At 41.5% G+C, this 12,478-nt stretch overlaps 2 protein-coding genes across 4 annotated transcripts; one reads left to right on the top strand and one right to left on the bottom strand.

Annotated features, from left to right (window-relative positions):
- Positions 1–209: 209 nt before the first annotated feature.
- Positions 210–6,107, bottom strand: LOC115546993 (heat shock cognate 71 kDa protein-like). The gene is given in 10 exon segments (XM_030360871.1): positions 210–832; positions 834–935; positions 2,394–2,626; positions 2,709–2,907; positions 3,102–3,304; positions 3,411–3,966; positions 4,208–4,360; positions 4,441–4,646; positions 4,840–5,051; positions 5,900–6,107. Coding segments are annotated over 9 exon segments (1,995 nt in total). The 5' UTR covers positions 5,045–5,051; positions 5,900–6,107; the 3' UTR covers positions 210–694.
- A 790-nt stretch (positions 6,108–6,897) lies between these two features.
- Positions 6,898–12,266, top strand: crtam (cytotoxic and regulatory T cell molecule). Of its 3 annotated transcripts, none has more exons than XM_030360876.1 (11): positions 6,898–7,096; positions 8,631–8,762; positions 8,893–9,051; positions 9,342–9,452; positions 9,636–9,794; positions 10,249–10,443; positions 10,683–10,763; positions 11,184–11,273; positions 11,419–11,568; positions 11,790–11,876; positions 11,972–12,266. In XM_030360876.1, exons 1-11 carry the CDS (start codon positions 7,048–7,050, stop codon positions 12,145–12,147), a joined length of 1,389 nt encoding a protein of 462 aa, XP_030216736.1. In that variant the 5' UTR covers positions 6,898–7,047; the 3' UTR covers positions 12,148–12,266. The 3 variants fall into 3 exon arrangements, with proteins under 3 accessions (XP_030216736.1, XP_030216735.1, XP_030216734.1); XM_030360875.1 differs by having other exon boundaries at positions 6,899–7,096; positions 8,899–9,051; positions 10,662–10,763; XM_030360874.1 differs by having other exon boundaries at positions 6,899–7,096; positions 10,662–10,763.
- Positions 12,267–12,478: the final 212 nt, after the last annotated feature.

Raw genomic sequence — 12,478 nt, 5'->3', positions numbered from 1 at the left:
AATAGCTACGGTGGGAGCAATCTGGTTGCATAAAACACACAGAATAAACAAAACAAGACGGACCAAAAGAAATGGGGATGTTTTCTTCAAATGGATTTCGTTTAATTGTATTGCTTCAATGGTTTATCCAACGTGACCGGACCCATGTCTGGTATCAATCAAATGACCAAATCTTAAATATTCAAAAATAATTAGCATCCAACACACAGTACTTGTGATACAGTAATGCTTTTACTCATCAGCACTCAAACTATACAGGAAACGGTTCCATCATGAGATATTCAAACATACCAACTATATCCAGTTCCTCATGATTAGCCAGTGACCAGCCTTGGCTTGCAGACAGGGTTAGGGGGGTAGGGTTCATGCTTTGGTTACTTGAGGGCAGTGGTTCCCAATCTGGGGCCGAGGGAAAGGGTTGAACCTCTGCGTGCGTGACCTTGAGCTAGTGCAGCCTTTTTGATTTGTCAAATCATAATTGTAAATGTATATAAATAAATAAATGTCCATCCAAAATATACAGTAGAATAGCAGCATACTGTGGTTCATTACTTCACTTTGTAAACATCTTCTGCATCACAAACTCCTAAGGGGTAGGAAAGTCATTTGATGTGTTTACCATCATATGTGAGGGGGGGGGGGGATGGACGGACAGACGGACGACACTGGGAACCACTGCCATAGGGAAGCAAAGTTAGGTACAGATACTGTATTTAATCGACTTCCTCAATAGTCGGGCCAGAGGATCCACCACCAGAGGGGGCGCCACCAGCACCTGGGAAGCCTCCTGGCATTCCACCGGGCATCCCACCAGGCATACCACCGGGCATGCCTCCGGGCATACCCCCAGCACTCTGGTACAGCTTGGTGATGATGGGGTTGCAGACCTTCTCCAGCTCCTGTTGCTGGTGCTCATACTCTTCCTTCTCGGCCGTCTGAAATATAGAGCACCTTTTTAAGTGGTGTTTTTTATTTCTGTTAAAGGAACAATTCTCAAAACGTTCCATTGGTGGCACGTGTTGTAAACAAAATGTTAAGAAACTGTTTGAAGAGTTAAACTACATTATTTAAAAAGTATTTCCCAATACTCTTGATGCTCAATGTGTTCAATATGCAAACACTTACCTCTAACATCCATAAAGGTATTGGGAGACAGCAAATGGTCTTTGGGAACATTAGCCTTTGTTCATTCATTAATATTCTACTGGGGCAGCGTTTATATGCTATGTCACTATGCTATTTTTTCCAGATGGTTCAGTTTTCCAATATAGGCCTGCAACTGTAACTGTGTTCACACCAAACGCGAAAAATTTCGCCCGTTCGCGTGGTCGCCGAAGTTTTGTTGCGCCACACATCATAATCTGTCGCTGTGCAAGTTTTGTCGAATTTGTCTCGCCACAACAAGGTAACCACCATTGCATGTCTTTACCTTTTGTGGAAGAGGGAGAGACGTCGGAGGCCCCGACGCAGTATATTCATAATATTGTAATGACCACGGAAGAGGCAGTGAATGAAGTATTGAATAGACAGAGATTTATTAGATAGGCCTACCTAATAAACCGTTGGAACACACAAGACCGGAAACATAGCAACGCCGGTAAACAAACCCAGAGAAGCCCAATCCCTATGAGAGCTCCCCGCGCTACGGCCATCCGGAGGCGCACAGAGCTTTTGGCCGTGATATTATGCATAAAAAATATTATATTATATATAGAGCCCCGGGAGTCGCAAACGGCAACATTCACTTTCTCCTCCATGCTGCAGTTCACCCCGGACTGCACTGCACTGAGTTTGACGGTTGAACGCTGATTGGCTGATACGTTACACATGTGACTCAGTGGCCACGTTGTTGAACGCTGATTGGCTGTCATCACGCGAAATTCGCGTCAGAGTTCAAATATTTGAACTCGACCGAATTTTTCGCGCAACAAAATCGCGTGAACGCGCTCGCCTGTGCACGGCAAAAGTGTGGCGCGACAAATCAAACTCGTCGCCCGTTTTCTCTCGCGGAAAATTCGCCCGAAACACGTCTATACGTTCACTTTGTATGGGATCCTGTCGCCCCGTCGCGTTTGGTGTGTGAACACACAGTAAAGGTTTGTGTTGACATAGCTCTCTTGAACAAACAATCCTGAGGCATACCTAAACCATTAGAGTTTAACAACATTCAAATGCCATTTTTAATTATAGTAAAAGTGTCAGACTTTTGAAGCAATCAAAAGTTAAAGTATTTCTTTATTTCTGAGATGTATAATATCCCTTGGAAAAGGCAACCTCAAAGTTAATTCTGAATCATTTATTAAGTTCAATTAAATTAATATAATAATTTAATTGAGTGTCAACAGTTCAATTCAGCCCAATGCATTGAAAGGTTTATGAACCCCATGTCTTACCTGGTTCTTGTCAAGCCAGCCAATGATTTCATTACATTTGTCCATGATCTTCTGCTTGTCCTCATCGCTGATCTTGCCCGCAAGCTTCTCATCCTCCACGGTGGACTTCATGTTGAAGGCGTACGACTCCAGAGAGTTCTTGGAGGAGACCTTGTCACGCTGGACATCATCTTCGTTTTTGTATTTCTCAGCCTCCTGCACCATGCGCTCAATGTCTTCCTTGCTCAGGCGACCTATGACAAGTCAGATGTGGTTAGCATGCAATGACGAGGCATGCTGAAGATTATTTGCCTGCAGGTTTTCTCTGTGGCTTACCTTTGTCGTTGGTGATGGTGATCTTGTTTTCCTTGCCGGTGCTCTTGTCGACGGCCGAAACATTGAGGATGCCGTTGGCATCAATGTCAAACGTGACCTCGATCTGAGGAACACCACGAGGAGCGGGAGGGATGCCCGTCAGCTCAAACTTGCCCAGAAGGTTGTTGTCCTTGGTCATGGCACGCTCACCTTCGTAGACCTATAAGGGGCATTGTATTAGTAACACAGATACTTTAAATAGACGGAAGCAACCCACAATACATCGCTTAGACATCCAAGGAAGGGCTGAAAAACCATCATTGGTTTTTAAACCTCAGGTGCAAACTGAGAATGTTAGGAGTAACTTCATCACAGCAAAGTATGTTGGTCAGCAAACCAATGAAGAGCTCTTACCTGGATGAGCACACCGGGCTGGTTGTCAGAGTATGTGGTGAAGGTCTGAGTCTGCTTGGTGGGGATGGTGGTGTTACGCTTGATCAGGACAGTCATGACACCGCCAGCGGTCTCAATACCCAGAGACAGAGGAGTAACGTCGAGAAGGAGCAGATCCTGGACATTCTCAGACTTATCCCCAGAGAGGATGGCCGCCTGCACAGCTGAAGAAAGAGCAAACTGGTTGGAACTTGTGGATGAGCCCGATAAGGTTGAGGATATAGCAACATTAAGATCTATTTGTATAACAGTTACACTGTTGACACTTACCAGCGCCATAGGCCACAGCTTCATCAGGGTTGATGCTCTTGTTGAGCTCCTTGCCATTGAAAAAGTCTTGCAGCAGCTTCTGGATCTTTGGGATACGAGTGGAACCACCAACCAGGACGATGTCATGGACCTGAGCCTTGTCCATCTTGGCGTCACGGAGAGACTTCTCGACTGGGTCCAGGGTGCCACGGAAGAGGTCAGCATTGAGCTCCTCAAAGCGGGCCCTGGTGATGGAGGTGTAGAAGTCGACTCCCTCGTACAGGGAGTCGATCTCGATGCTGGCCTGGGTGCTGGAGGAGAGCGTGCGCTTTGCCCTCTCGCAAGCGGTGCGCAGACGACGGACAGCCCTCTTGTTGTCACTGATGTCCTTCTTGTACTTGCGCTTGAACTCTGCGATGAAGTGGTTCACCATGCGGTTGTCGAAATCTTCCCCACCAAGATGAGTGTCACCAGCGGTGGACTTGACCTCAAAGATACCATCTTCAATGGTCAAGATGGACACGTCGAAGGTACCGCCACCGAGATCGAAGATGAGGACGTTCCTCTCTGACCCAACCTAACAAAGGAAGTAATAACATTTTACAGGTGTCCAAAGTATAAGGCTGGCATTATTCAACGTCTTTCTGCAACAAAAAACAATTGCATTAAGCACTTTGCCATCCAGGGTATAACCCCGTTTTGTCCAATGCTTTGGTCATTTCATTGGGGGATGGTAATTATGGAAAAAAATTAACACTAGCCTTCTCCTGTACAGAAAGTGGGACACATCGTTATATAAGACTAATATTGAGGCTAACCTTCTTGTCCAGACCATATGCAATAGCAGCTGCAGTGGGCTCATTAATGATTCGCAGTACGTTTAAACCAGAGATGGTTCCGGCGTCTTTGGTTGCTTGACGCTGAGAGTCATTGAAGTACGCGGGTACTGTGACGACGGCATTGGACACAGTCTATAAGAAAGAACAGGAACAGTGTTATTAGACTTATATATCATATTCTTCATCTATTAACAGCTTTTATTTGTACGTACCTTTCCAAGATAAGCCTCAGCGATCTCCTTCATTTTCACTAACACCATGGATGAGATCTCCTCGGGGTAAAAGCTTTTGGTCTCCCCCTTGTAATCAACCTCTACTTTTGGGCGTCCACTATCGCTGATGACATTGAATGGCCAGTGTTTCATATCAGACTGCACCACAGTGTCCTCAAATCGCCTCCCGATCAACCGCTTGGCATCTAGATTGTCAAAAGTAGAAACAAAATTAGTTTGGCTGGATTGCAACATTTGATAACGCATATCACATGGGGACATTAGGCAACCAATAATCAATCATTCATCGGCGATCCGGGCAAGAAACCGAGTACTGCGGTGTACAAAGGGAATCAATGATTCATGCCGCATATCCTTTACGACCAGCTTGAGCCTTACCGAAGACTGTGTTTGTTGGGTTCATGGCAACCTGATTCTTGGCAGCATCTCCGATGAGCCTCTCAGAATCGGTAAAGGCCACGTAGCTGGGAGTGGTCCTGTTGCCCTGGTCGTTGGCAATGATCTCCACTTTGCCATGCTGGAACACACCTACACAGGAGTAGGTGGTCCCGAGATCGATCCCGACTGCCGTTCCCTTGGACATGGCTTTTCTAAAATACAATTAATACATTTTAGTTTGGAATGGACTCGGAGCAACAGTCCTGATATACAGTGCTTTTCAAAAAAAATGATTGGTTCCTACTCATAGAGCTACATATATCATATATAGACCTACAGCATCCTTGTAACAGTTTAAAGCTGTTGCTGCAACAGAAAGATTAGGCTGCGATGGACAGAGCCTATGAAACGCTGCCAAAAATAACCTGCTGAAATAACCATAGAAAATATGTTTTTTTTTATAGTTTTTAGGTGAGAGAAAATGATTTACAGGCCCGGTGCAATTAAGCAATCTATAAAGAAAATATGTTGATGGAATAACCGGTTATAAATCCGAATGGATATGTGGGTCAACTCATTCAACTCCGATGTCAATTTCAACGATTTAAAAATGGCGCTTCGGCCAAAGTAGTCCTTGGTAACAGTAGTCATTTGCAACATCACGCAGTTCCCTTAAGCGAATTATCAAAGATGATCCCTGACCATCTGGGGGTATTGGGAGCTCCGCCCAGCTGTCAGTCTGAAGGGCGAAGTTCCGCTGCTGCAGCACAGCCGATGCTGCTGGCTCATCTCCCGCATCTATGCGCAAAGTTGCGTCTTAACCTCTCTGTATAAAATACCATATCTGGTTTCAAGAATCGATTTTTTCCATTATTATCTACTTCCCAAACTATGGTTTTGTTGACGGTATTTCGTTAATATCGTAGTAATATGGGCTAAACCATCCTTAGAATTGCCCGAGATAATCGATCATTCCATGTATATTCTTTATAGAGTTCGATTTCTAATAACATTGACGTAGAAGATAAACATTGTACGTTTAAAAGTTATTTTTTCCTACCTGAAGGAAGGTTTGTCAGGTGATGCTCACTCTTTCTGCTGCAGACTGAATGAGGACAGTAAAATGCCGGCGAGTCAAAACCTTCCGGATGTCTTTGAGCCAATAGGATTGCAGTAGAAAAAAAGAAAAGAGGTCTTCCAGAATATTCCAACAGGGTGAAACTGGCCTACAGTCAGATCTGCATATGGCATGCCCTGTGCCATGAGATGACGCCCTTTCGCTTTCACTATCTCTGGGTCAGTTTATTCCGTCGGTCTAACTCGTCATGTTGTGATTGGTTCGAAGGTGCAACACATGGTATTCACTAAATAAAGAATAAAGAAAGGTCACGCTGAGATTAGAGACAGAAATAGCAGGATTGTTTCAGGGCATTATAAGGAAGGAAATATAAGGGCATTATATAAGAATTGTGAAATAAATAAGATATATTATAGAAATTAGAAACTGATGTTAGGGGATGGACATGGACGGGGCTCTTGACAGCTTTTTTATGTTTTCTCCCAACAACGGTCCTTCTAGGCCTATAAGGGCGACCTTATTCTTGCCGTATGTTTTCACATTTTTTGTAAACGGTTGTGGCTATCATGTTTTATTGAATTAGAAACAACCAATAACTAAGAGCAACATCATTCAATCACAACTTTAATATCTTTTCCTGACATGAAGAATAAGAATATCTAGGCTTTATTGCATTTGGAAACCAGTGAACAAACCTGGCCCCTAGTTGTAAATTACTAGATAAGATGTTCTTTATTAATCCTAGTGGGAAATGTTGGTGTCACAGCAGTACCTGACAGTAATTGAAAATAAATTTTAAATTATAATATGGGCGAGAACTACAAAAAATATTCAGAAAGCGTTATTTATCTATAGACAAGGAGTGTCCAGTGGTGTCGTTTGACCTCTTAAGACCAGTAGTTTCATCATATTCAGGAAATCGCTTGTGTTTGAGTTTTGCTTGTTGTTAGCATCAGACCAACTTTTACTTAAGGAACGATCATGTGAGATGATCTTCTGTGGAAACCACACGAAACCAATAATGTAGTGATGTCACGGAAGGCCCCCTTTCACACGGGTGTTCAAAGACCTGAAATCAGAGAGGAAGTGGTGCAGAAGGCAGGCAGCAGGCATTGTCAAGTGCTACAACCATGGCGACAACTACCCTCCAGCTTACCATCCTGATGTTATTCACAAACTGTGAGTACTTTAATGATGCCTTAACCAATCAGAATGTATGTATTTGGTTTTTGGTTTGAAACATTTCTTTGATACGTGTACCAGGAAGCTGCTATTGAGTTATTGTTTGAATGATGAAATGTCTAAATTTCATGTGACAGGATTGTCATTTTGTTTATTGAAAGTATTTGGGAATTAACCCCTCAAAACAACCTTTCAATTTGAACAATACTTTTGTATTTTTAATGGCATTAGGCTATGGTTATGGGGAAAAAAATATGCCTAACAATGTCTTCAACGAACGGACGTGTTTTACTATAACACCATTGAAGCTTAGTAAAAGAACATTAAATCAGCATTATATAGACATGAACAGGGTACTTCTACAAAAACAAACAAAACAAAAAGATAAATAAACTAACAAGTCTTCTTATAAACCACAGATCTTAATGGATGTATGTTTTGATATTAAAAGTAATGGAATTATGCTTCTAAAATAGAGCAAATGTGAAGCACTTGAAATGATTTACGCTTTAGAGTAGACCCAGAAACAAGAAATCATGTAAATAATGCAACCCGGTATCATGCCAAAGCGTGATACCGGGTTGATTAATGTCTTCAGCATTCACAGATGCTATAAGGGATACGGTCAGACGTGGAACGGGTTAGTGCAGTGAAATTGTTCAAACCTCCTACACATACGAAAGGAAATTGCAGTAAATAACCTTGTGGTCCACACACAAAAACACACACACACACACACACACACACACACACACACACACACACACACACACACACACACACACACACACACACACACACACACACGCAGTTTGTGTTTTCCAAACACAATGTCATTGGTAAACCATCGGAAAGAAAATCAAAAGTAAACTTCAACAGAGACAAAGTATCGGCCCAGCTTTTCTTGCTTTCTCTTTTACCTCTTTGCTGACAGACCACATGACTTCCTGTCAGAATATATATGGGCAGATCAATTGAAGTGTCTCATCATTGGCTGTCGCAAAGGGCTCTACACATTCATCCGCAACCAAAAAGGAAACTTTTGCTTACCCCAGTTTCCTGAACTACCCCCGGAGAGGTGCAAATACAAGTCCTACGCATCAAGATCAATTAATTTGCAACTGTGTGTTTGTGTATGGAGGTGGGGGTTTTCAAATGATTCCATTCCCTTAAGGTTGTGCCAGGTCAAGGAAAGTTTGAACTGCGGCACCTTCTCAGTGGGTTTTACCAACCCATATTTAGATGATTAATTTCCCAGCATCGAACCACCTACCTCCCTCACACTCAAACTTACATCACAGCACTCGTACTCACAATCACACACCTGGGCCACACAGGCCCCCCCCCCGCCCCCCATTTAACATCTTAAATCAATTACATATACAATTACACCGCTCAAGATGAAGGGGGGGGTTTTGTCTGATCCTCGTGCATCGGGCACTGGGCGTATATGAATGAATGCATCTGCCCTCGGCATGCATGCAATGGTGAGTTGGTGTAACGAGTGAGTGTTGTTTTCTCTCCTGTCCAGCTTGTCGGGGCGCGTGGGAGAGCGTGACCTTGATGAAGGGCAGCACGTTGACCCTGAGCTGTCCCCTGGACAACGCCATCAGTGCGGAGTGGCAGAACCCCCATGGCATCATGTTCTTCAATCACGAAAAAGGTACGGTAAAGGAATACATTTATATTTATTGGGAGAGAGTGATAAAGAATGAGGGAGTTTGTCCATGCTGATAGATGTTGTGATTTTAAGTGTTTCAAAGTATTTGCTTATTTTGCTTTATTTTATTGAGGTTTAGGTATAAAGGACAGGCGCTTCACAATAGAAAAGCTGTCCAGCAAATGGTTCGATATCAGCGTGTCTGACGTCACCTTTAAAGATGGCGGCGACTACAGATGCACTCAGTACGGCAGTGTGGTCACGAAGAAGGTTTTTAAAGTGACAGTGCTCGGTGAGTTATTGCAATAAGCATACTATCTATGGTTTGGATTATAAATGTAATTTAATTATTTATTTTTCGGTTGCAAAATGTTGCATTACATTCCAAAGCTATTTATATAAAAATAACAAATAAATGAGTAGCAAATGTGTACAGTAGTGAAGTATAATACTAATATAATCTAGGATAATCAAGGACATTTTTGTTTTCTTTAATTTAATCCAAAGGCAAACAAGGCCCATGAAACAAAACAGATAGATCTTATTTATTCATTCGTCTTTTTTTAATTTGTACTTTTCAAGGTCCAGTGCAGCTTTTTAAGATCAAAGGGGGAATCGTTAAATGCAGCGCAGGGGCAAGCAATCTTCCTCCGAAAATCTTCTGGCAAATAGGTGATGGGATCCGATTTCATGGTAGGTTTCGCAAAGTTCTATGGTCAATATTATGAAGGGTATGGTTGATTATATCAACACTATATTAGCTTTAAGAAATAAGTGTAATAATAAGCAAGTCAACTTTTCAGAGTGCTTTACTTCAAGCCTTTTTGTATATTAATTATAATCTATTTTATCCCTCCCATACTCTCCGTATCACAGCAAAGCCACACCACACATATGAAAACCATTCAGGGAAACACAACTCTGAGGACTTGTTGAGGTTCGAGGCTCTCAAGACAGACAAACTGTGTTGCATTGTGCCGCAACCACATCTAAACACTGAACCTCTGATGAACTGTGTCAAAGTCAGGGCAACTTGTGAGTAAACAACTTTTATTTTCCTTATAACAGCTTTTATACATTAGACAATTTGATAAAAAAAATTATAATGACTGATGATATAAAATAATGAAGTAGTGAAAGTCCCCATTGCAATGGCAAACTGGGTTTCTCCAAAACGTCATGGTGCAAACAATATTACCCTCTCACTCACTTCTTCTTGCCTTGCCTATTGTTTTTGGCCTCATGACAAAATGTCAAACTCGTTTTCATTTCCTCTTTATTCATGTTGGAATTTCAAGTAAATCCTAAGTCCAAATTCCTCACGTGGTGTGAAATGAACACCATTTAAAAGTTAAAATTAAATAGTAATAGTGAAAATACAATAATGTTAATATAGTTTATAAATAATAAAATGTGTGTGATCACTATTCTGCCTTAGAACGTTAAATATAAATATGCGATGAATAATCAGAACACCTTTCTATCACAGCCAAAAGAAACCCTCCAAAAACCACGACCTGGTCACCTACAGAACCTCAAGGATCAACAGACTTGCAGAGTATGACAACAACTTGGCCTGAAAAGGACCAGAGCACCGAAGTCACAATGAAAGCCATCAACCTGATCAAGGCTTCACCTGAGGCCACAACTCTTGAGGCCACTGCTAGCAAAACTGTGTCTATGAGTGAGTCATTGTGCTTAAAGATTACAATTAGAGGAAGAAACCCAATCTGCAGACACACCATTGAAATATAAGAAAAAAGTAGATGCACTGAAAAAGGGTTACATTCCTACTTTATGTTATCGGGTTGAAGTTGCTTTATTACACATCGTTTGGAATGTTGATCAACTTAACTTCGAGAAAATGCTACATGTTGTGATACATTGATTTTTGTATTTAAGGGGATTTTCCTTCTGCTGTAGACCAATCCCAAGGGGTGACAGACTCCTGGAGAGGAACAATTCCAGAGACAGTGGTGTCAACTGGATGGACTCCCAGCACTAGTGAGTCTAATTGTTTTAGTTCATGTTATTATATGTACATTATAAATTATATCACAAGACAATCAATCGTGATGTTAGTAAATAAATCACAGCATTAACCTTATGTAGTTATGTGTTAAAAAAAAAAACACACAAAAGACCAAGATGTAAAAACTGAACCGAATGAACACATGTGAACTGTGTGAACATATCTGAACTGGAATCATAAAGTTGTACTTGAACATACTCTTGAATCAAGCTTGTCAGATAACTGGGGCAGTATCTCAATAAAAGTCATACACACATTATATGAGCTGTTTTTAAGATCTGTTATCAATCACAAGTAACCCTTTGGCCAAGATTATGCTGATCAAAGTATTTGTAAATTTTTACCTTCTTACAATCTATGATTGTAACCCCTTTCTTTGTTATTTCTCGTAGGTGTTGCACATGTACCACTCACTGAGTCACCAGATAAGAACATAACTGTATACACATCCCATAATAGTACGGAGGGCAACATAACCAAAAGTAGGTGTGCTTACATAGAATTGTCATAAATACAACGCATAACATTTCCAACCAAGCCTTCAAACATGCACTAGCAGGCTGACAACACCAATGATAAAATGTTCTTGCCCAAATTCAGCAAAAATGTGTTTTGACATGTTGCCAGGTAACTTGGAAGAGATGGAAAAACGAAGTGGAGAAAAAGCGAATGGCACATTGCTCATATTCCTTGTCACATGCCTGATAGTCGCTCTTTCCGTGGTTGTTCTCTTTCTGGCCATCAAGCTCAGGAGAGCTCACATTCACTGGAAGCGAGGTAAGCATTGGGGTTATACCAAATACGTATATGCCCAATTCCTGAAACATAGAGGCCTTTCATTCAAAATCCCCAAATGTATTCGCAAAAGATTACTATCAGCACTGAGGCAAACACTGACGCAAACATCTTAAGGCAAACATCTTGATGGTTTGTATGATGTAAAGTTTGTATTAAAGAAAATGCCTCTGGAGTTCTCATTGTTGATTGTTTTTGATCAGAAAATGAAGACTCGGATCCATCAATTGAGAGCAACAAATCCAAATCAAGTGACGAGGAGAGATGGTGGATGGGTCAAAAGTGCAGAGGTATTTCAACGATTTTACCAAAATAAAATTTGAATGAGCTACAAAGCAGCCCCTTGTACATCTGTTCTAACAGAACTCCTGTGTTTTTTTTTCAGGGATTTTCAATATTGCCTTCACAAAGTATGTAACTGAGGAGCCCACAGGAGTTTCCATTGTAACAACCCCAGATGCAATGCCAACCAAAGTGAACCTCCCACCAGTGGAGGCTTCTCCAAGTCATTTTAGCCCACATTATGATGCTCCGGCCCCTGTTAGGGAGACAGAGCTATAGTTGATCACTTCATTGCTTCCTTTTTAAATACTTTTTTTAATGTTAATGTTTTTATGATTGTTTGATGATGTTTTTTTATTCAAATTTGCATTAAAGTATAATTCCGGTGTAAAAATGAATTTGGGATATGTTTTGTATGATAACGAGTTGAAACGTTCGTTTTGGAGCACAAAAACCGCATAAAGTGACGCTTTCTTCAGTTGGCTGTTTTTAGCCGATTCTATCAAAACACTATAAACTTGGAACGATGGGGCCTCTGGTTATCGTAAAAACTAAATCGCTATTTTTCACCACTTAAAAGGCTAAAAGTAGCCCAACACTTCTTTGGTAG

Source organism: Gadus morhua, chromosome 7 (assembly GCF_902167405.1).
Source record: "Gadus morhua chromosome 7, gadMor3.0, whole genome shotgun sequence".
In the NCBI taxonomy this organism is placed as follows: domain Eukaryota; kingdom Metazoa; phylum Chordata; class Actinopteri; order Gadiformes; family Gadidae; genus Gadus; species Gadus morhua.
The sequence above is the reverse complement of the archived record's forward strand: the minus strand, read 5'-3'. Positions and strand labels throughout refer to the sequence as shown.